This window comes from Cucurbita pepo, chromosome 12 (assembly GCF_057944985.1).
Source record: "Cucurbita pepo subsp. pepo isolate OVF chromosome 12, ASM5794498v1, whole genome shotgun sequence".
NCBI lineage: Eukaryota > Viridiplantae > Streptophyta > Magnoliopsida > Cucurbitales > Cucurbitaceae > Cucurbita > Cucurbita pepo.
In genome coordinates, this window is record NC_141809.1 from 11965655 (window position 1) to 11991038 (window position 25384).

Below are 25384 nucleotides of genomic sequence, written 5' to 3' on the forward strand. Positions count from 1 at the left end.
GGTTTTCGAAAGTGTAACAGCCTAAGCCCACCGCTAGTAGATATTGTTCGATTTGGTCCGTTACGTATTATTGTTAGTCTCACGGTTTTAAAACGTGTCTGCTAAGGAGAGGTTTCCACACCCTTATAAGAAATGTTTCGTTCCTCTTTCCAATCGATATTGGATCTCACAAGAAGAGTAAGGGCATTTTAGGAATTATTCTGAAATGGTTAAAACCACTACAACACACGTTTTTCACCATTCAAAACCAATTTCGACGGTATAAAATCATGTTTGAAACTATAAAACCCAACATTAAATTGAGTTTGACTTATTAAAAACACGGTTGAAAGTGATTTTCACCGCTTTTAAAATTTTACCCGAATGTTAAATTATGGGCTTTTGTTGTTATTAAGTGACACTGACGGTAATGATAGTACTATGAATTAACGAAGCGTGATGTGACACACCGAGATATCGTAAGATAAATTTTAATAATTAGAAAAATATTGATATAAAAGATAGGGTTAAAATTATAACCCAAAGTCTAAAAGTATAGGATATAGGGAGGGCCCATAAAGAATTCAATGCTCCAAATCTAAATGAGATATACATAAACAAATTTATTTGAAGCCTATGAAACTTTTGACTCTAGGCTTAGCAATAGGCTTTCTTTTCTATACAATTTTTTTACTTAATTTTTTTTAAAAAAAAGACATTGCTTTATAATCAGCAAATCAAACGGGATAAAACCGAGTGGAGATTTGGGTCCGGTGATAAGGCAACCCTAATACTTAGCACAACGATCCAAGCTTTGGTTGAAACAAGAACCCTTGAATCAAAGAAATTAACACATTTTTTATACAAACTTCGGATCAACCAAGAGATAAGGCTAGAATTAGATTACCTCCTACGATCAAAGATCAAAGATGTAGAAGCAAAATTTGGAACCTTGTTCTAAATTGAGTCACTTCACAATCGAACTTGATTAAGGTTTGATTGAAAGGATCAAATACAATCTACCACAAGAATTGCATGAAACTTAGAAATTGCAAAGATATGTTCTGATTTCTAAGAGTGAAAGTCTCGATTTCATTCATTCACAATCTCATCTTTTATATAATAATGTGTGGGTATTTATAGTCTCCCCACACACAAACTTTCGACCACTAAAGAAGTTAGTCGGCATGATTTAATCTCGATCCCCTTAAATCTCAAGCCTATCCAATTTTGTAGATGAAGAATGAATGTTTGTTGAATATTTTTTGCCTTGGATCGTGTAATAGGTCCAATTGGAACATTTGGAACACCGTGATCCTTATCATCAGGGACAGAGAATATAATCTTCATCCCGGGCCAAATGTCCCTCCACCCTCTCTCCCATTCTCCAAATTCCCACCTCATTCAGGTCTTGAGCCCTACAAATTAAATAAATATCACTACTAAAAAAAATTACTTTATGTCTGTGAGATCCCACATTGGTTGGGGAGGGCAACAAAACATTCCTTGTAAAAGTGTGGAAACCACTCCCTAGTAGACGCGTTTTAAAACAGTGAAACTAACGACGATACATAACGGGTCAAAGCAAACAATATCTATTAGCAGTGGACTTGGGTTGTTACAGTTAATTACGGTTCTCGAGCCCCATATGTTAAATGAACATCTCTACTAAAAAGAATTAGTATATGTCAATTACCGTTGGAGCTATGCTCATAGTAACTGTTACCCTAACAGTTAATTAATACACGTGCTAATGTCATTAAATACATAAATTTTATTTAGTCTAATTCAAATTGATCGGGATAGATTTGGGTCATTTTTCAAATTTGATACTCAAAACGAGACGAAAAGGGAGTCCCCACACATGTATTTTAGGACTATAAGGTTATATTGGGGTTTCATTGGTTATTTAAAGATATGAATTATTTTGGAATTATGTAGGAAATGGGGCCTAAAACTAGTTGTGATTGTGAATAAAATAGCAAGAAATGGGTTGGGATTGGTTATATATAGCCCTTTCCCATGTGGTTTTGTACCTCTAATTTCAAAGGTTTTTTTGCGACTCCCAATAAAGTTACATTTTCTTCCCTCTAATTAATTTATTTAAAAAAAAAAACGTGATGAACCAACCAAATCAGTCCCAACTTTAAGAAATGTACGAATAGTCGAGAGTCATGTGACTATTACTTGATGTACTGAACGACTCTAGATAAGGAATCTCTATGATAGTCAAGAGTCGTGTGACCATTGCTTGATGAGCTAAACAGCTCTAGATAAGAAATCTCTATGATAGTCGAGAGTCGTGTGACCATTGCTTGATGAGCTAAACGACTACAGATAATGAATCTTCGTGTGACCATTATTTGACGTGCTAGTAAATGGGTCATCGAGTTATGCAACATTCAGTATTACGGAGCAAGGTTTCTTCTTTATTTGTAGCTAAAGACGATACTTAGAAGTTAGTGTTAACGTTCCAATTACATTTAGAAACACCCAGAATGCTCGTTCGGGAAAGAAGATATGTACAGAGAACAACTATTTCTATTAGGACAAGCCCTTTTAAGTGGAACCAAAAGCAACACTGTGAAGGTATGCAAAACATCGATCGAGAAAGACGGAATGGTACAAATTGGTTGGGATAGGAATGATGTGGAAGTTTGAAAAGGATGTATGTTAGCAATATACTTTAGGTGAAAGTCGGTGGAATATATATATATATATATATATAATGTTTGAAAATATAAACTCTTTGATTTGAAGGCAACCAAAATTTGACATCAAAGGGGTTTAGAGATCAAAGGTTGGATCTTGTTGTCCATTGCTTTGGAGACCACACCTTTCTTTTACTTTATTTATTTATTTATTTATTTATGTATTTTAAAAAATATTTATTTATATATATATTGTTAGTATGAATTAATATATTAAATAATTCACTTTTTTTAACCAAATATTTACTAAGGTATTAAATGATGAATGTTTGTGTTTGGTGTCTGTTTGTTTGGAAGGAAAAGAAAAGAAAAGAAAATAACTGTTTGGTTTGTTTGCCGGAAAACTTGTGTCTCCGGCAGCAATGATTCGTAATGCATGAAGACATTGTTGTCTTAAAGCAAAACATGTCCCTACGTTACAATGTCCTAAAGGAAAATCCCTCTCTCTCTCTCTCTCTCTCTCTCAAGAAAATTTGCCTTTGCTTTTACCTTTGTCTTTCGTGTTCTCGGGCTTTCTTTTATGCTATGACGAATTTAGATACAGTTCGAGTTGTTGAGTACTGTCGTATTTACTCAATTGTGTTCTCGGACTTCCTTTTATGAGCTAATGAATTTAGATACAGCTCGAGTTGTTGAATATTGTCGTCTTTACTCAATTGCGTTCTTAGACTTTATTTTTTGCCCTAATGAATTTAGATATAGTTCGGTCGTTGAACACTGTCGTCTTTACTCAGTTGCGTTCTTAGACTTTCTTTTACGCACTAATGAATTTAGATACAGCTCGAGTTGTTGAATATTGTCGTCTTTACTCAGTTGCGTTCTCAGACTTCCTTTTATGCACTAATGGATTTAGATACAGCTCGAGTCGTTGAATACTGTTGTCTTTACTCAATTGCGTTCTCAGACTTCCTTTTACGCCCAAATGAATTTAGATACCACTCGAGTCGTTGAATATTGTCATCTTTACTTAGCTATGTTCTCAGACTTCATTTTACACCCTAACAAATTTAGATACAGCTCGAGTGATTGAATGTTATAGTCTTTACTCAGTTGTGTTCTCAGACTTCCTTTTACACCCTAACGAAATTTAGATACAACTCAAGTAGTTGAATATTGTTGTCTTTACTTCGTTGTATTCTCAAACTTCTTTTTATGTCCTAACGAATTTAGATGTAACTCGAGTAGTTGAATACGGTCGTCTTTATTCAATTGTCGATCTAAATGTTATAATAACCGACGAGTTTGATACGAGTAAACTGTGATTGAACGACTACGCTGGACTATGAAAAATAAGAACGGATCGGAAAAATATAGATAAAGAGTAAAAGAAAATTAGGGCCAAGGAAAATGGAAGGGAAATTTTTTGGTTATTGTTCATCTAAACCCCCAAGACACCAATTCCAAAAGGCTAATAGAAACCTTTTACTATCAATTCTTTTTTTTTTTTTTTTTTTTTTTGGTTAATTATTATTACAAAATTAATCCATCGGCGATGGCCTGATTCGTACTGAAATGCGTAGTTTCATACACTGGAAGTTCTTCGCGATACCTTTCGATTCCGATGGAGGAGAGATTATCCAATTCGAACAGATCAGAGCTCGAACAACTCGCTGCATCTTCGTCGTCATCTTCGTCTTCGTCGTCGTCGTCGTCTTCTTCTTCTCTGTTTATGTACACATCGTCATTGATCTTCTTTTGGAAACTGTTCATCAGATCTTTTGAAGCTTCCTCTGCTCGGCAATGGTCGTTTCTGATAGCGTTTCGCAGAGTTGTCGCTGCCGCCATTAGACCGAGCTCGTCTTGAAGGCTTTTGTGACCGCAAGGCCGAGAGTCTTCGTCTAGTATCACGCTCACAGGGCAGAATCTCACAGATCGTTTTGTACTGCTACTGTTGATGAGTTTCTCGCTTGACGACGGTGTTTTGCTTAGACAGGACTTAGAAAACGACGATGCGGAAGAACACGTCGATCCTTGAGAGGATTTTGATTTTCTCATACAAGCGTCATTTTGCTTGGCGGAATTTGTGAATTTCTGTTTCTTTGGACTTCCTCCATTGAAGAGCGAGTTGAGAAAGGTCGCCAAACGGCCGCCAGGAGAGATTGGCTGTTTCACTTTCTTCAGATCTCCGTAGATTTTTAGGGCTTTCGATTTCGTCTTCACGAAGCCGTTTTCGTTCTTCGGCTTCTCGAATTGAGGCTTCTCTGTTCTAATCGGCCTCGGCCTTTGCATTGTATAAGGAGATGACCTCGTTTCCGATTCGGACGAAGAAAATCCCCCTCCGGAACTCGATTCCGAAGAACTCGAACTCGAATTCATCAATTTCTTAAAATCACGATCGCGAACATTCCTCGCCTTCCGATCGAAATCCACCATAGAACTCCGACGAACAACAACCTTCTCACTCACCTTCTTTTCCATCCACTTCTCAATCATACAAGCGCGGCGGAAATTCAACCTATCATCTTCATCCTCTTCAAAACCAATGCTCTGCTTCTTCCTCATAGTCTCTCTGTACAAGATCACCTGTTCTTCTCTCTCGTCGCCGTTGCTTTCGTCAATAGAGCGATAAATAGCGTCAAGAAGAGAGGAAGAGAAGGACGGATTCTGCTTCCGATGACGGCCGTGTCGATCTTCCTGCAGTTGTTTATCCCAAACATCCATGGATGAATGGTTATATAGAAAAAAAAAAAACTTGAAACCGAAACAATTATGGATGGCGGTGGTCGCTGTCCGGTTGAAAGAGCGTCAAAAGCTGTGGTGAAGGTATGATTATGAAGGATAAAAACAGAGAGGGAAAAAGTGTTGCAGATCAGAGAGAATGTAAATGATCATCAATGGAGTTTTCGTGAGAGAGAAAAGAGAGAAAGAATGATGAGAGGAGAAGGCCACGCCTGAGAACGAAACTTGAACAGAGGAGAGAGAAAGCGCAGAGAAAATGACTGAAGAGAGAGAGAGTGTGTGTGTGTGTGTCTGTGATGCTGTGCTTCAGAGGCACTTATAAGAGCGACGGCCATTCAGCGCTTGCACGGGAAGCTGAATCAGCCAGGGTGCCAAACCATCGCTACGGTAAATATTTTTAATTTATTATTATTATTTTTTTTTTTTCAATTTAGATTGGTCAGAGTTGGTTCAGTAGTTAACATTTTCGGTTGAGTCAATTACACCGACCCCCCTGAAAACAGGGTTAGAACGGGTTAGAACTCAGCCCTACTCTAACATAGATTAAGAATATTTGACGTTTATAACCAAAGTTAATAATGCATTGTTACTTGTAAATCTTTGACTTCTGGTGAGTTGAGTTGTAAACTTTATTTGGATTACTCGAGTTACTATCCCGACGAACTCACGAAATTCGAGTTGGTGAGATTTTTCCGTTCCAACTCAACCCACATGACTCATTTTTATGGTTAAATTATGAATTTGATTCTCAATCGAAATTCAAACTCTCGAGAATATTTGACTAAATTACATTCAAAATACTAAATATACATAGACATTTTCAAATGTCAATGGATAAATAAACCATAAAACATAAAATAAAAAAATAATAAAAAAATTATTAATATGAATATAATAAAAATGGTAAACATTTTAACTTTTAAAAGATGGAAAGTGCATATTTATTATTATTTTTTTTTTATAGAAATATTGACATCTAAATTATATTGGAAAATTTTAAAAAATTGGAAAAAAAATTAGTGCAATGGTAGTATTTTGAGTGTAACGAAGGACCATTTTTCCTACGAGAAAACCCTAAAGATTTCTCGATTTCTTCGAGTTTAAATTCTAAAAGTAATGAACAAGAATTTAAGAATTTAAAGAAAATTTTTCTAGTACTCTCGTAGATCACGTATTTGTTTCTGTTCCCATTATATATTTTTTCTGACTATTTAATATTTTATTGTTACAGGATTCTACGTAATTTTTAAACAATGTTGATTTACAATAAACAATACCTGGACGGAAGGCTCGTTTTTCAACCTTATCTCACATGATGTCATCTCTAATAAGCTAACGGTTGACTTTTTTTAGTACGAGTGATGATATGAAAATTTAAACTCCTAGAAAAAAGTACATACTGAATACTGTTGAGCTAACCCGACTTTAATAGGATAGACGTTTTTTGTTTCGAACGTGTGATTCGTATGAAGAAGTGTTATTATGTTAATGTTTGGTAGTTGGTGTGTTCTTATGAGTAAAAAAAAAAAAGGTCAACTAATGCGGCAGCTTCTCATCATAATTCTTTGGGCGCATGACAACTTTGTTGTGGAGGACTTGGAACTTTGCCCACAGTCAAAGGAACCCTAAAAAGCCCTAAAATCAAATACCCTAAACCTCATTCATATACATATACATATACATATATATATATATATATATATATAGGTCTATAAAACGTTCCAACTCGTCCAAATTCAACTCACGAACACCTCTAGTGCAAAGAAATTCACTCATTCCCACAACCCTTTTCGTTCTTTTGTGCGTTCGTATTAGCCAAAATTGGATTCAGGGTTTTCTTCCTCACTCTTGGGTCGTCTAATCCCATCTCCTGTTCTTGCTTTTCCACTCGAGCAACCCTATTTTCACCTTGAATTGGTCAAGATATGCAAAAAATTTACTTTTAAGCAAAGGATCAAATCTAGAAACCAGAGGTCTGTGTCTAACCAATACTATAGATCATATGTATAGGTCCAACTAGATCGAACCCTAAAATTATATCGAACAAAGCAAGAACATACACGACATTATTGAATCATGAGTTTTGATTGTAGTCATGGGGAAGTATTTATGGATCCCCAATCATGTTAATGTGACTTAACTACTTTGAAACATAGTCATCTTTTTTTAATAAGGCAATTGGGATATGTCTTGGATCCAAATAAAGATTCAATCATGATGTTAGATCTTATTGTAGATGAAACTAAATATATGAAATGGGTGATTCAAGATTTGCATGTTGTTGTCAACTTTGTATGATAATGATTATTAGGTGTCTAAATATATATTATTACTTTTTTTTTTCTTTACTTACTTGGTAAGTATATATATATATATATATATATATATAATATTAAAAATTTAAAACTTACATTAAATATTATATTATATTTTGGCTTATGAAATGTTATAATATTGTAGATTGAAATAGGGATGGAGATTGAAATAAGAGAATGTTCGTTATGATCCATACGAAAATAAACAAAAATAGGGATGGAGATTGAAATAAGAGACAGAGACGAAGATGGGAAGACGGTATGTACATATATGATAAGACAGTAGATTATCTTAGTATGTACAGATATGACAAGACGGTAGATTATCTTAATATGTACAGATATGACAAGACGGTAGATTATCTTAGTATGTACAGATATGACAAGACGGTAGATTATCTTAGTATGTACAGATATGATAAGACGGTAGATTATCTTAGTATGTACATATATGATAAGACGGTAGATTATCTTAGTATGTACAGATATGACAAGACGGTAGATTATCTTAATATGTACAGATATGACAAGACGGTAGATTATCTTAGTATGTACAGATATGACAAGACGGTAGATTATCTTAGTATGTACAGATATGATAAGACGGTAGATTATCTTAGTATGTACAGATATGATAAGACGGTAGATTATCTTAGTATGTACAGATATGAGAAGACAGTAGATTATCTTAGTATGTACAGATATGACAAGACGGTAGATTATCTTAGTATGTACAGATATGATAAGACGGTAGATTATCTTAATATGTACAGATATGACAAGACGGTAGATTATCTTAGTATGTACAGATATGACAAGACGGTAGATTATCTTAGTATGTACAGATATGATAAGACGGTAGATTATCTTAGTATGTACAGATATGATAAGACGGTAGATTATCTTAGTATGTACAGATATGACAAGACGGTAGATTATCTTAATATGTACAGATATGACAAGACGGTAGATTATCTTAGTATGTACAGATATGACAAGACGGTAGATTATCTTAGTATGTACAGATATGATAAGACGGTAGATTATCTTAGTATGTACAGATATGATAAGACGGTAGATTATCTTAGTATGTACAGATATGATAAGACGGTAGATTATCTTAGTATGTACAGATATGAGAAGACAGTAGATTATCTTAGTATGTACAGATATGACAAGACGGTAGATTATCTTAATATGTACAGATATGACAAGACGGTAGATTATCTTAGTATGTACAGATATGACAAGACGGTAGATTATCTTAGTATGTACAGATATGACAAGACAGTAGATTATCTTAGTATGTACAGATATGATAAGACGGTAGATTATCTTAGTATGTACAGATATGATAAGACGGTAGATTATCTTAGTATGTACAGATATGATAAGACGGTAGATTATCTTAGTATGTACAGATATGATAAGACGGTAGATTATCTTAGTATGTACAGATATGATAAGACGGTAGATTATCTTAGTATGTACAGATATGATAAGACGGTAGATTATCTTAGTATGTACAGATATGATAAGACAGTAGATTATCTTAGTATGTACAGATATGATAAGACAATAGATTATCTTAGTATGTACAGATATGATAAGACAGTAGATTATCTTAGTATGTACAGATATGATAAAACAGTAGATCATCTCTAATTCTAATACTGCCTGCAAAATTTTAGCATAAATTTTATGTATAATGAATATTATTCTGGGCTGTATCTTAAGAAATTTCGTGAATGAAATGTAATGCTAAAATCCCGATAAAAAAGAGATGCAATGAAAATGAAGAGATCAAAATGGTCGAACTAAAATAATAAAAAAAAATGATCTAAATATGCATTATATATAAACCAAAAAAAAAAAAAAAAAAAAAAAAAATTAGAAACCCAACATTTTAATCTTAATCATTTGTGTTTTAGGTTTGAAACCCTAAAATCTCTCAACACACTCAAAAGAGAGAATGAAAACAATGGCACCAACCCAATTGAGTACACTTCCAACAACAATCAATAGTTCCATTCAAAGCTTCCTTTGGAGGTCTTTGCATGCTTCATATTAACTAGTTTATCTCTTAATTAATTACCCTCACCCCCACCCCTTTTAAATGATGATACCGACCTATTTACGTCACCGAGATAACATGAAACCGCTCCATGTTCAATCTCATGATCTTGTTATTTTTATTATTTTCAACTAGATGAGGTATAATGTCAAACTTCACAATATCGAGTAATTGAGATAGCTCATATATGACCAGTTCTCTACGGTGGGTTAAACTCAATTCCTTACCAATGTGGAGGTTAAATTGAAATGAGTAAGGTTTAGACTAATATGAAAGTTGAAGTTATTATCTACCTCTATTTTTTTTCTCTCTTGCATGTTCGAGATGTCCCAATGTTATGAACGACAAGTGAGCTCATTCTAGATGGAATGATCGAGTGAGCTGCGATGGCCGACGACACCCCGTGACTTGGAATGACGTGAAGACATATGGGTCATGTTAATTGAGAATCAAAATGAGACGATGAGATGCAACATCGTATCAAGAGACCTTGGCCCCGAGTAGAGGCAAAGTTGAGTCAAATGACTTGGCCTAATATAGAGGCAAAGCAGCGTGTGTGGACAAACAAACTTGGATTTTACACAAGTAATATTCGGTTGACGAAAACAAACCTCGCCTAAGTTTGATGAAGCCACAAAGCCGGGACAAAATGAATATAGAGCTCGAGTTCCGCTTAAAGCTTGTCGTGAGCATATCAAGATCAAACACTGCATAGTTAAAAAAGTACAACCGTAACTATTGGTATCAAAGTCAAATGAAAATTATTAATTATTTTTGACAAGAAGATAGGTAGGAATAGAAGTCAAATGGAAAAAGAATATTGTGGTTCATGTTTATAGTGAAAGACATTCCAAAATGTCAAATATATTGGAAGAGGGAATATCAAATATATATATAAAAAAGAGGAATGGAATCCATGAAATTACTTTACATTTCTAAACAAGATATTATGCTTATGTCTAAACTAATAATAATAATAAACAAACAAACAAATATATTATTTATAAATAAAAAAAATTGCACACATCCCTTCATATGCATACGTGTGTGTTTATGAGAGAGAGAGAGAGGTTCTTATTGGGACAATAATTGTGTTCGTGGTCATAGAGCTTTTTTATTTTTATTTTTCATTTTTTTAAAAAATAATTTTAAGAGAGAGATGATTTGATTATCCTAAAGAAATAGATTAGAATAAAACAAATCACTTAATTAAAGAGATCAAGAGGGATAGGGATAGGGATAGGGGTAGGGGTAGGATTTCACAGTTTCTATTAAAAAATTAAAAAAGAAAACCGATGAAATATGTGTGCGAAGATAGGGTAGAGTCCCCTATTGTGATGTCCCACATTGGTTGGGGAGGAGAACAAATCATCCTTTATAAGGGTGTCGAAACCTTCCCCTAGCAGACGCGTTTTAAAGCCTTGAGGAGAAGCCCGGAAGGAAAGCCCAAAGAGGACAATATCTGCTAGCGGTGGATCTGGGTCGTTACACCTATTGATATGGTTAAGTTAAGATAAGAACATGACTATGATACCATGGCTTTAATACCATTAATGAGTCAGCCAAACCTCTACAATTGTACAATATTATCTACTTTGAGCATAATCTTTTGTCACTTTACTTTTAGTTTTCTCAAAATATCTCGTACCAATAACGATAATGTCTTTTAGTTATGTACCCAAAATCTTCCTCTTAATTAGCCATGGCAGGACTCCAACATTCAATGGGTTTATTAAACGTTTAACGTCGTGTTTAATAAATACCTTATATATAAAACATTAACCGTTCAAAGACTTATAGATATGAAATCTAAAGGGTATGAACTTAAATATCAAATACTTTCTAAAGTTTGAAACTTAGACCTATTTCATACGAATCTTAAAATTTAAAGACTAAACTTGTAATTTTAATCGAAAATATGAAAGATAGAATTGGAATTCGATGTTAGGGACCCAAAATTCGCACATTAGGAGATATATCATAATGAGAGTTGATGATGATAGTGGGATGCAGCCCCCAATTAGATTCGACAAGTCTCAAAGGGCTTAGAATAACATGTGGTAGAGGAATCAAACTTACCCTTTTCTTTTCTTAATCATGTGAAATATGCTCAAATTTTAACTTTAATCCTTCAACTTTTATAAAGTTCATCATTCCAATGGGAATTACTTTTCCCCCTTGTCTTTTCTTTTAATTTCTTTTTTCCATTCCCTTTTCTTAGATGAGAGAGCATCCATTATTTTAAACGGATGGGCGCTCTAGACCATTTTGATTCACTTCATTGGTCTAAGATCGTTGATTCACTTCATTGGTCTAAAATCGTTTTAACTATGGACTATTGGCCTCCCTCTACAAACGTTTTGATCTACGACTTTTGTGGTTTTGAGAAGAATCATTGACATATCAACTTGAATATCACTCAACTATTTAAGGTATATGGGTAGAGCTTAACCAAAAGATCAGATATTTGAATTCTTAGCTTCAAAAGAAGAAAAGAAAAAAACAGTAGTTTCAAGCTAAGTCGGGTAAATGTTTCACCATCCTTCTATTCACTCCTAACAATCTTTAGGTAAGGTTAGCTTCTTAACCAAAAGATTATAAATTTGAATTCCTAGCTCCGGTAGTTTCAAGCTAAATCGTGTGAATAGAAACAATGTTAGCTAGCTTTCACCATCCTTCTATTCACTCCTAAACTCCTAACAATCTTTAGGTAAGGTTAACTTCTTAACCAAAAAAATCAGATATTTGAATTTGGAGCTCCTAGAAAAGAAAAATTCAAACTCAAATGGGAACCAGAGTTAGCTAGCTTTCACCATCCTACTATTCATTCCTACCCATCTTTAGGTATGGTTAGCTTTTACCATCCTTTTATTCCTGTCATTGAATTAGCTAAGATTCTTTTCATTCTCTTTGAAAGTTCTGTTCTCCTGCAAAATATATACATAGCTAACACTAGCTATCACCATCCTTCGATTCCTATTGATCTATAGCTTTCTTTCTCTTTTTCATTCAACAATTTATGGAGTGAAGATTGAACAGTCAATCTTATGAATGATGTTTTTGTCCATTAAACTATACGTTTGGCCTATTAATCTATAGCCAAAGTTGCTCTCCAATATAACTAGCACTAGCTTTCACCATATTATTTGATTCCTAACAGGCAATATAACTCAAGTTAACTATTACTATCCACATACCGACAGAAATCCACAGTCGCGGGTCTAAGAAGAGAAATATAAGAAAGAGGATTATGTAATATGAGAAACAGTAAGCAGCCACATTGCATTAGTCAAAAGCAGACAAAAGCCGTAATAGTAATTATGAACATAGAGCCTCACTTTCCAACTTGGGTTTTAATTCTGCTATATTTAATTCTCCAACACTCATTTTTCCACATACATCTAGACATCAAGTAAAAGACATCTATTATTATCTTAAATATTTAAATCCTAGATATTTAGCGTAACAGCTCAAGCTTACTGTTAATAAATATTGTCCGCTTTGGTCTGTTACGTATCGCTGTCTGCCTCATGATTTTAAAACACGTCAAATAGGGAGAGATTTCCACACCTTTATAAGGAATGCTTCGTTCTCCTATCCAACCAATGTGGGATCTCACAATCTACCTCCCATGGGGCTCAGCGTCCTCACTGGCACACCGCCCGGTGTCTGGCTCTGATACTATTTGTAACTGCCCAAGCCCACACAAATATTGTCCGCTTTAGCCCGGTACGTACTACCGTCTCCTTCACGGTTCTAAAACGCGTCTACTAGGGAGAGATTTTCACACCCTTATAAACAATGTTTCGTTCACTCTCCAACCAATATGGGATCTCACATTTAGTATCTACGATCACAAATCAAACAGGTTGCAAGTAAACAAATAATCAGTTTTCTGTGTTTTTTTTCTTCTTTTTTTTCCCTTTTCTTTTCAATTTGAATGTAAGAGTGGAAAACAAATATTTGACTTTAGAGAAAATAATTGGTGTTTTATCCGCTGAGCTCTGAAAATCAGTTTTATACAGTTACACGATTACTTCTATGGGGTGCAGGCTTGGCATTCAAGTGTGGGAATGTTAAAGTCTGCAGTTTAAGAGGAGCACTTAAAGAAGTTTAAGCTAACCAAGTCTGTCCATGGGGTGTAGGTACAGGAAGCCTAACCTTAGAAAAATTGCGTGAATTAGTGGGTCTGGACTACTGCCAAACCAATAGGATTGTCTAATAAATCTTGGATCGACAAACCAATAGAAGAAACATGGGTTCGAATCTTAATCTAAACTTGAAACTCAAACCTTCACTTCAAACACTCCTTTGAAGTTGGTTTTGCTAAACAGAAATGAAGACTTACAAAAAGTAAGCTATAAAGATCCTAAATTTGTGCAGTTCTTGCTCACAAGCTAGTAACTGGTTCTCTGTAGATGTAATATACTAATCTAATGGGCAAAAAAGTGTCAATTTCATAATAGCAAATCTTCAATACCTGAAGCCAAATGCCCAAACTCCCTATTCTGCCATAGGCAGTGCCCGGATACGGATTTAGTGTCCCTGTTTCATTCAACATGATAAACATTTAATTTTTTGTTTTTGAAAATTAGGCCTATCTATACTTTTCTACCAATTGGTTTCCTTATTTTGTTGCCTGATCCAAGTCAAGTTTTGAAAACTACGCATCCATTGAACGATTCACGGCTGATGGAACAAAAAGAAAAAGAGGCAATGTCCCTGCTAGATAACTGTATTTCATAACTCTGTAGCACATGTATTCTGATATTTTTAAGGGGCAACAACTGAGAGAAATGAAGAAACGGGACTAAGAAGTAACTGTTAGGAATCTCGGATCTCCACAACGGTATGATATTCTCCACTTTGAGCATAAACACTCATGGGTTTGCTTTTTGTTTCCCCAAAAGGCCTCGTACCAATGGAGATGTATTCCTTACTTATAAACTCACGATCATCTTCTTAATTAGCCAACGTGGGACTCTTCCAACAATCCTCAATAGTAACTTGCCGGTAGAATTCTAAGTGAAAGCTTTTTAAAGGAATTCCACTCCCTACTCGCTTGCTTCTGATTCCCTATGAGCTATTTGACGATTATACTTTTTTGAAGGGTTGGAAAACTAAGAGATCACTTTGTGTTTTCTTATCCTTTTCCCGCTCTAGGAGTAGTAGCAGCACAAAAAGAAAGATTCGGATTCTTGACCCAAGCAACGGTGAAGGATAAATGTTTCATTTTCTAGGCTTTTCGAGAGTAATTTGAGGGGTTTTTCAGGGGTTAGGTCCCACAGAAGGACACACTTGGAAGCAAACAAAATGTCAATTCATATTTCTAATTTCTGCAATACCAAGGAAAAAAAGAACTCAGATCTCAAAGACACTGAAAGAGTTAAAGGCCACACTTATCACTACCAGAACAAGATGACAAACATTTGATCCACAGAAAAAAAAAATCGAGTATGTTGACTATGCAATCTGGATTCTGTTTAATGTGTTCATATGCCTTTGTAGATTTCACGTTCTTGATAGATCAAAAAATGGATGAAAATAAGCCCTCATTAACAGTCAGATCCACTACGAAACCATCCAGTTCATTTCGTTACCTAAATCACTGCTCCAATTTCAGAAACAGAACGACTATCAAGCCGTCTCTTCAGATTCTTAGTCATTATCGAAAAAGCGAAAGCAACTAAAAATCAATGTGAATTTCATCTAATTCTTCTTCATGCTTTTCTATAAGATTCTAATCAGAAAATTCCACAAGAACAAGGAAAACGCATTTTCTTTTTACTCCAGTAGTAGAAAACAGCTCGACGAGTATTATACCTGCGGACTAAGTGCTTTAATTAGCGCTCTACTCCTTCGTGTTGGAGCAGAGATCATCCATTGCAGAGCTGCTTCGATCAGCAGCGTACAACGGCCCTCAACATCTCTGAAATCTCAACAGCACACAATGGATTATCTCATTCACAACTAAGGCCGTCCAAAGCCTTTGGTTAAAATTAATTTTGAAAAAATCACAAAATTTTAAATTATATGATTTTTTGTAAATTAAAAATTTTAAAAATTCACTCATTTATATATCATTACACATATATTTCATAATGATTTGATTAATTTTTAAAATGTTCAAACTTCATAATTATCATGGGATGATGAAAGTACTACATCAGCTAATTTAGAGAAGGATCATGAGTTTATAATCAACGAATACTCTCACCATTCACACCATCCTCACCATTGGTGTGGGCCCTAATTTAGGGAATTATTAGGAACCCATGGGCTTTTGGGGAAGCGCAAAAGCAAACCCACGAGAGCTTACACTCAAAGTGGACAATATCATACAATTGTGGAGAGTCGTGTTCATTTAACGTGTATCGTGGACAATATCATACAATTGTGGAGAGTCGTGTTCATTTAACGTGTATAAGAGTCATGCCCTAAACTTAGCCATGTTAATAGAATCTTCAAATATCGAACAAAGAATTGTGATCTCCAAAGGTGTAGTAGCATACTTAAGCTCAAATTAGACAATATCATACTATTGTGGAGAGTCGTGTTCGTCTAACACTATTTATTTGACTTTATTTACATTATTTGAGTATTTGTATTAACTAATTTTGTTCTATTTATTTTGACTCAAATTATTAATATTATTTAAGTATATGTAGTAATGTGTTAGTGTATTTAAATCACATATGGGTTAAACAAATTATGGCTAAAAAATAATAAACGATTATTTTTAATGTTTAAAAAAAATCTATATTTTTAAAAGGTCAATAATTCTCTATTTCCAATCCAATGATTCAAGACAGACATCGAAGAAGATGCCCAGAAACTTGGGCCTGAAATGGGCCTGAAATCAGAGAGCTTAATGGGCCATTGAAAAGCCCATGGAAAGAGAAATCTTTCTGAAATGAGAGACAGAATGAACATCAGTATAGATTCTGTTATCCCTACTATCATAAGTCACATAGAGAGTCTAAATTGAAAGAAAAAGAGGCAGAGATGCAATTCCATTAAGCTATACCCCATCACAAATACTGTTCTTGTATCCGAGCTCGGTTCTCTTCCCACCATAATCTCGCATGCATTTCTCCGAACTTTTCTCGACTGGATCAAAACGAAACTATGGTTAGATTTTTTAGGTAAGTCAAGAACAAGATGATTCCGAACACAGACCTTGACTATGGTTTCCAGTTTAATATACCAACCAAGATGAACATATGACAATTGACAATACAGTTTGTTTAAGATCAAGCTGTAAGTGTAGTTTAAGAGGCTAAATTCTGTACCAATTTATCATAGACTTGTTAAGTAGAGACAGTTTCTTTACCTGAATCGAATGCGTCTCAGCTCCCTCGAACCACCGGGAAGAGACCGGATGGTGATATAGACTCCTGATTCGTCCTGCTCGATCCATTCAGTCTCCAGATCACTGGCATTACTTACAGAAAAATCTTCTGATTGGTCTCCCTCACTCGTCCTCACAGAACCATCTACAGATGGTGTCTCGATCTTGGCGTCGTTTGCACTGGAGGGTTTCATGGATGAAGCTAAATCATAGCCATGAGTGGGTTGGTTAGGATGGTGATCGAGTGACTCGGATGACGAGTTTCCCATTGGGTGATCGGAGGTTTGAGGAAGCCGCTGGTTGGTCAAATGTCGAGTAGCAGGGCTGTCCTTGGCAGATTCAATCTTGGAGCCCTGGAAAAAGTATTACACTTATCATTCCAAACTGCAAACATGACAAAAGTAATTTTAACCATTTCAAAACTTCGACTTATATCACGATTAGTACGATGCTCAAAACTCACCTCGTCTTCCGACAGTGGAGGGGATGGCGGGAGGGGAAAAGCTTCGCTGTTGAACTGCTGGACATTATACAATTCCATAACCTTCTCATAATTTTCCGCCCACCATCTTTCAGCTTGCCATTTGTTGAACAATTCACGGCTGATTGATGAAAGAAAACGAGTCTTAGCAATCAATCATGAGCAATTACAGGAAGATTTAATGCGTTTATGATATTCAAATTCATGATTCTTATACCCACAAGCATGGAAAAGAAGGGAATGAAATAGAATGTTTAATCCAAACCAAATCACAAGACTCCACCTCCTAAGCTTATTTCACAGGACAAGGTAAGTACAGATCTTATTGGGAAGCAATCTGGAGAAGTTTCATAGCACCAGATAACAAACTATCCAAACATTTTCAGTCTAATACCATATCAAATCACCAATTAATCTAAGGGTTTAAGCAGATGAGTTATGGTAAATTTAGTTATAGCAATCTTCGAACCGTGTATAAACCTTAAGCACATGGGTAGCAGATATTGTCTTCTTTGGGTTTTCCTTTCGGGCTTTCCCTCAAGGCAAAACGTGTCTGCTAGGAAAAGGTTTTCACACCCTTAGAAAGGGCATTTCGTTCTCCTCCCCAACCAGGATATCACAATCCACCCCCTTCATGGCCCAGCCTCCTCACTAGCACTCGTTCCTTTCTACAATCGATGTGGGACTCCCACCAAATCTACCCCCTTCGAAGCCCAACATCCTTACTAGCACACCACCTCGTGTCTACCCCCTTCGGAGAACAGCTTCCTCGCTGGCACATCGCCCGGTGTCTGGCTCTAATACCATTTATAACAGCCCAAGCACACCGCTAACAGACATTATCCTCTTTGGGCTTTCCCTCTCGGGCTTCCCCTCAAGGCTTTAAAACACGTCTGCTAGTAAAAGGTTTCCACACCCTTTATAAAGATGTTTCGTTCTCCTCCCCAACCAATATGGGATATCACATGCATGATAAACAAACAAGTGGACCACTTCCAGACAAATTGATGTCTTCAGCAACAGTTGAAATCCAAATGATTTACCTGAAACGAATTCGTTTGAGATCGTTTCCTCCTTGTGGAAATGAAACGAAAGTGATAAGCACACCAGGCTCCACCTGCGCTACCCATTCCTTGGGTTCGTCTTCTTCCATGAAAACAATCTCAGTTCGTCCACTCCCTGAAGCTGGAGTTCCTTCCCCACTTGACAGAGCTTTCAATCTGGCCTCCATTTCCTTTCCCCATTGCCTTGGTGTGGAATTTGAACTCCCATTCCGCCTGTAAGGACAATGAAACCTCGCCGAATCTGATGCAGAATCAGATTCTGCATATTTATACTTGCGGTTGTCGCTCGATGAACCTGAACATGGCTTGCAGTTCTTGTAAGCTCCAGAGGCTTTCAGGGCGATGTCCTTGATCTGAAAGTCGAAGAAAGAATTTCAGCCATAAACATCAATTCGACAGTAAAATGAGCTTTCAAGAAAGTAGAAAACAATCGGAACACGTCAATTTCACATTGATTCATCATCTGTCCTCTTTTCCCCAACTTCGAAAATCGAACAATTATCTTGTTCCTCCATTTTGATTCCAGAGAAAGTGAAGGAAAATGAAAACGGAAGAACATAAATATCTTCAAAATGTTCAATCAACAACGATTCCATAAGATAAAATTTCCCTCCAAATTGTACGAACCAAGCAGCCACAGACTTCATTTCCTTGAAATTCGGAGAATAGAAACAGAAACACAGAACGGAAATGTTTACCTGAGCAGTGAGGGCCTTGATTGTTTGTTTAGTCCTCGGTGTAGCAACGGATTCTTCTCCCTCCTGCTGGTGCAGAGATCCATTGTTCTGTTGCTTCGAGCAGGTTACGCACGTCAACATCTCTGGTACAGAAAGCAACAATCCACTGAATTTTTTAACGCGAATGACTTTAGGCGAACCAAGTTCGAGAAGCTCAGTAACTGCGCAGAATCACAAGATCTTGTCTCTTATGAACTAAACCAAGATCAAAAAGTAACTAAGAAAAAGAAGATTAAAATCGAAAGGCTTAAGGAATACGGAAGAATAAAGCAATGGAATAAAAGAAAGAAACAAAAAACAGAAAAGCAAAGCAAATGGAATGGAATGAAGAGAACTATTCACCAGTAGCAGGACAAGAAAAAGGCAAAAGATTAAACGATCACGTCCAGCAGTCGCTTTCCATAACTTTCAATCAGGACCCGTAGAAAGAGAAAGAAACCGATTATGGAGAAGAAGAAGAACGAAAAAGTCGATTGGATTGGAAGTAATCGAATCGAATCGAATCGTCGGGATTAGAAAAAGAGGGTTTCGTGGCTACGAAACTTTAAGCGCGCGCACACACACACACATTCATCAGATTCTTCCTTCCTCCATTCCTCCCTTCAATCGCTTTCATTCCAGCAGACTTTAATCTCTCTTTTCTTTTCTGCTTTTCCTTTTCCGACGATCAGCGTGAAAGCCAGTTACGAGGAGTGAAACGCACTCAATGTCTTCTTCTTCTTCTTCTTCTCTCAGTGGACCATTGAGATTTGGGCTGCAGAAACGTACAGAGGTACTTCTCTACACTCCATAACGCTCGCTCCGGCGCGAAGCAACGCAGAGCCGCCCTATGTGGCTATGTATTGAATGCGTAGCGCAGCCGTGGACCTCCGCCGCCGCCTCTGCAGAAAGGAAGAAAGAGGAGAGGCGTTTTTGTGTTTGAGAATTTGATATGATTCAGACACGAGGTTGGTGACCCACTCACGTGCACTACCAACATTTTTGGATCTAAAATAAAATCAAAAGAAAAAATAAATAAATAAATCATTTCAAACCACTAACTTTCCACTTCTATCCATTAAAATTTTTATTACTTTATCGCCGAATAAATCTAAATTAATTCACTTTTTTTTTTATTTGTATAAATTCTAAAATTAATATATTATGTTTTTAATATACGCCGCTTATAAATTAAATTTTAAATGCACAATTATATTTCTCTATATTATAAATTATATATATCATATTGTAACGTAGCAATTATACCCCAAAAAAAATTAATAAAAAAATTAAATTAATTAATAATATTTTATGTAATACCTCAAATTCTTTTAATCAAATTGATATTAACTTTTTATCTGACCCAACTATAATATTTACCTTATTTACCATGAGTAATAAACCCCTTCGCTAAAATGTTATTGTGGGAATAGCTTAGCGTTAGGAAATTACCAATGGTAAAAAAAAAGTATTACAAGCTATAAATTAAATTAAATATTAATTATAAATATATAATAAATTAAGGTAATTTGATTGGCTGTCATTTTGGGGGCGTAGAGGGAAGGGCTTCCCGAGCCGCTTAGGGACCGAGTCGACTTGGGAGAAATAAATGGCTTAGCGCCATCTCCACGCAAAACCAAACGGAACGGAACCGAAGCACTGAGCGCACCGTTTTTGTCGCCAGTTGTGTTTCTGACCCAAATCCAAAATATTCCGTTTCAATAATTATTATTTTAATTCATTAATTTTTGTGTTTGTGTATGTTTTTTTTTTTTTATTTTTAAAATACCTAACCAATTTAAAAAAATATTATACCTATATTTATTTAATTATTAAATATTTAAAATTTCAATTTTGTGACTAATAATAAAAAGATATCTGATATATGAGCTATAAAAATAAACTTTATATTTAATAGGGTCTAATTATTCAGTAATTTCATGAATTTAAAAAAAAAATGGTTGAATAAGTAAAAAAATTATTATATACCGTTAAAAAATATTGTCAATTGGACTGTTTTAAAACACATTGAGATGCTTTCATATCTTTGTAAGGAAAGTTTCATTATTCTCTCCAACCGACATGGGATCTCACAATTCATCTCTCTTGGATGCCCAGCGTTCTCGCTAGCATACTGCTAGATGTCTGGTTATAATATCATTTATAACCGTTCGAACCCATGACTAACAAATATTGTCCGTTTTAGCTCGTTACAGGTCGCTATCACCCTCACAAAGTTCATATGCAAAATAAATAATAATATTAAAAGCGTCAAAATTGATAATTGAAACTCCTTCTTATTAATTTTATTATATAATAAAATAGTAAAATTGAATATTTGGTGTATATATTACATGTTTTTTATATGTTATAAAGTTTTAAAGTGGGACCAACCTGATAAAAAATAATAAAAAATAATTACTATTATTATTATTATTTTGAAAAATAAATAAATAAATAGAGGTGGCGATGGGAACAGAAGCATGTGGGAATGGAGCGGCATCCGTTTGGAGGTGGTTGGGTTAGCGGTCGTCCCCTACCGGAGAAATATGGGTGTTTGGATGGGGGCGGAAGTTGTCCCTATCCCAGACAAACAAAAACCTGTCAAATACAAGCTAGTCAAACAACACACAATCATATTATTTGTACGACCTTGTCATTTCCATGTTTCCTACTAACCCAATCACACCAAAAACACATTTCATCTCACTATACTTTCTTAATTATTACCATATCATTCTTAATTATTAGCGTATCGTGTTGCAGTGACCTCATACTCGAACTTTAAAAGTGTACATCGGTTGAGTTGGGTTGGGTTTGAAAAATCTTTTGGACCAACTTGAGATGTTCGGTTGGTTGGATTAGTGACCCGAACAACCCAAATAAATGTTCACAACCCAACCCTCTATTTTTGGGGTTGGGTTACGTTGAGTTGTCTGGTTGTTCTTTTTAATTATTTTTAAAAAAACATAATTATCCGCAATACCTAAACCCGAGGAGTGTACACGGGGTTGAGTTGAGTTGGGTTTGAAATTTTTTTTGGACCAACTCGAAATGTTGGATTGGTTGAATTGGTGACCCGAGCAACTTTAATAAAGTTCACAACCAACCTTAATCTTTTATTTTCGGGTTAGGTTGGGTTGATTTGTGTAGTTGTTTTTATTATATTAATACCTAAAATCACATCAAGTTCAAAATATCAAACATTTACAAGTCAACAAATCAATGACGTCGGTTACAAACGTTAAATATTATTAATTTAGAGTAAGGTTGGGTTATAACCCTATTATCGAGTTGGTCGGGTTGACCCGACTAACGAAAATGTCAACCTACAGACACGAACCGAATTTTCGATTAATATAAATTCAACGCAACTCAAACTAAAAAAAATCTAGCCCAACTAAACCTAAAAAAATAGGCGATTGATATTCATTGGTCTGATGTCTTAGCGATTAAGAAAAGCAACATGATAATGAATATGCTTTTTGTTTTGGGGCGACAAGCGCCGATTATATCTTTCCTAAGCGGAAAGTCGATCCAAATAACGCTTTATAATAATGTGTTTGATACATTAATAATATGTAATTAATTAACTTTATAGACTTTATATTATAAAATTTAATTTTCTTGTCACACTAAGATTAGAAGTGTATGGTTATGCTTTCACTTTTTGGATGTCTCCTTCCAAGCTAAGTTTGGAATTTGTAGACCAAAGGGCTGGCTTGTTTGTGATTTCAAGGCAATGTTTTTAAAATAAATAAATAAATTAATTAATTAATTTTAATTTATATCTTTTGCAATCTTAATAATTATTCATAGACAACTTTAGGGCTTTATGCTTTGCTTGCATTTGGTAAGTTAAATATACCACAATTTTACTTTTAAAAAATTACCATTTTCAACGAGCGTTTACCGTCACTTTTGGATAGTTAAATATTTTTTAGTACAATTTATAATTTATTTACGATAGTTAAATGATACTGGCTCCACGACTAGACTCTAAGCTCAATATTCTTAATGGATGGACTATCATAGTGTAATCGAACCTAGCAACGTTCGGTCTACGGAGTTTAGGAACATCGATTTAATAAAATTTTGTAAGTGAACTTGATATGTTAAGGAATCATTACAAGGGGGAGTAAGATTCGGATTACCTTGTTGATCGAATATCTCAAGACAAGAACATTGTTTGAGATTCGAATCACTCCACAAGCAAGATCGATCATGTCTAGCTTGAATGATTCTTGTTAATCAAATATCTCAAGACAAAAACATTTGTTTGAGATTCGAATCATTCCACAAACAAAATTGATCATGTGGAGCTTGAATGATTCTACATGCAACCTAAACTACATAGAATTGCAAATAAACTTAGCCATCGGCTAAAGAAGAGCACAAATGCTTCTTTACTGTATTTTTCAAGTCCTCCTACAAATACAACATACATGGCTTTGTATAGCGTCAAAATGAACTACACAAATGCTTCTTTACTGTATTTTTCAAGTCCTCCTACAAATACAACATACATGGCTTTGTATAGCGTCAAAATGAACTACTAAAGGCATTCCGAGAGCTGTAACATTCATACTTAATGACCATAATTAACCATAATTGTAACCTAAAGTAAATTAAAAGTTTTAAAATACATTAATTAAATACAATAAATCTAAATTATTCTAAATTGTAATCCACCCAAAATTTATAACATGAAACTTCATTCTTGTTCAGTGTGACCTGAATTGAAATATCTTTTGATAATTTCAATAATATTTTCTTCACATCTTCATTGAAGCATATTGTATGATTGATGTCTCTTGGTTCATATCAGAACTTAGTATCAGAATGCTTACGAGCTTGATTAAATGAAATTATTTGTTACATGAATAACACATACTTTATCAACAGAACGAAAGTCTAAATATCACGACCCAAGTGAACCAAAACCAACTTATTCAATAAAACATCGATGATGAAGACACGATGACATTATCGAGATCTGCCGATTTGTAATTAGTTATAAATTTATTAATATAAGAAATGAGGTGGAAATTTGTGATTGGTCAATGTTTAGCATTAAATAAATTAAATTACTGACGTGCTTTTAAGGAGGCAGCCCCAGCAATCACATGCAGTTTGGAGGTTGTTACAGACATAATGATATAGACTTCTTAAATGGAATTAATATATATATATATATATATATATATATATATATATATATATATTATTTTATTCTTTTAATTTATGTCTAAAAATAAAATTATAAAATTATAATAAAACTGACAAACAGCTAAAAAACAATTTATATAATGAAGCCGTTGGAAATTCAAAACTTCTCTATTTGGAAGTTTTTAAATTAATTTTTATATACTTATTATTTATATAGTTTTAATTTTATTGATTTGGATTTTTATTATTTTGAATATTAAAATTTATTGACGAATGAAATAAAAATAAAAATAAAAATAAAAATAAAAATAAAAATAGTTTACCCAATATAATAATATCATTTAATTAAATAAATTAATCATATAAAGTTTTAGTTAAATAATAAACGAGTTATAATACTATTTTCTTTGAATTATTATTATTATTATTATTTAATTTTGAGAAGATATAATATGATATCGGTTAAATTTAAATATTTAATACTCCTAAATTCCAAATTATTGTACAAAAATTGATAAATGTTTTTCTTTTTAAAAAATAAATAAATTAAATTTAATATCTTCTCTGAAAAGCCCAAGTGAGTCCTTTTCAAGGCCCAATAGACAAAAGGCCGGCCCATTTAAATTTTATCACCGTCACAGTTTCAATTTTAATTTAAATTATAACGAATTTAAGCTCGGATGATAATTTAAAATATTTATGAAGGGAAATTACATTTAAAAAAGAATGATTATTATTATTATTATTATTTTGTTATTTATTTATTTATTATAATTTAGCCTAAAATTGGATTTCATGTACCCAACATGCTTTGGAAGCAAACATCTAGAAGTAGCATAATACGA

General features: G+C 34.5%; 2 protein-coding genes and 1 long non-coding RNA gene across 4 annotated transcripts; all 3 read right to left on the reverse strand.

Annotated features, from left to right (window-relative positions):
* Positions 1-4122: 4122 nt before the first annotated feature.
* On the reverse strand, positions 4123-5668 carry LOC111806434 (protein BIG GRAIN 1-like A). The gene has a single exon (XM_023691746.2). The coding sequence runs from the start codon at positions 5349-5351 to the stop codon at positions 4161-4163; it is 1191 nt and encodes a 396-aa protein (XP_023547514.2). The 5' UTR covers positions 5352-5668; the 3' UTR covers positions 4123-4160.
* A 3500-nt stretch (positions 5669-9168) lies between these two features.
* On the reverse strand, positions 9169-15827 carry LOC111806435 (uncharacterized). The gene is made up of 2 exons (XR_002816808.2): positions 15582-15827; positions 9169-10465 (listed from the first exon to the last, which is right to left on the reverse strand). It is a non-coding gene; the product is annotated as an uncharacterized LOC111806435 (long non-coding RNA).
* A 799-nt stretch (positions 15828-16626) lies between these two features.
* LOC111806436 (protein Brevis radix-like 3) lies at positions 16627-20331 on the reverse strand. Of its 2 annotated transcripts, none has more exons than XM_087128786.1 (6): positions 19734-20331; positions 19353-19474; positions 18634-19007; positions 17573-17711; positions 17092-17462; positions 16627-16868 (listed from the first exon to the last, which is right to left on the reverse strand). In XM_087128786.1, exons 2-6 carry the CDS (start codon positions 19470-19472, stop codon positions 16790-16792), a joined length of 1083 nt encoding a protein of 360 aa, XP_086984912.1. In that variant the 5' UTR covers positions 19473-19474; positions 19734-20331; the 3' UTR covers positions 16627-16789. The 2 variants fall into 2 exon arrangements, with proteins under 2 accessions (XP_086984912.1, XP_023547515.2); XM_023691747.2 differs by having other exon boundaries at positions 19353-19552; positions 19734-20330.
* Between the last annotated feature and the right edge of the window lie 5053 nt (positions 20332-25384).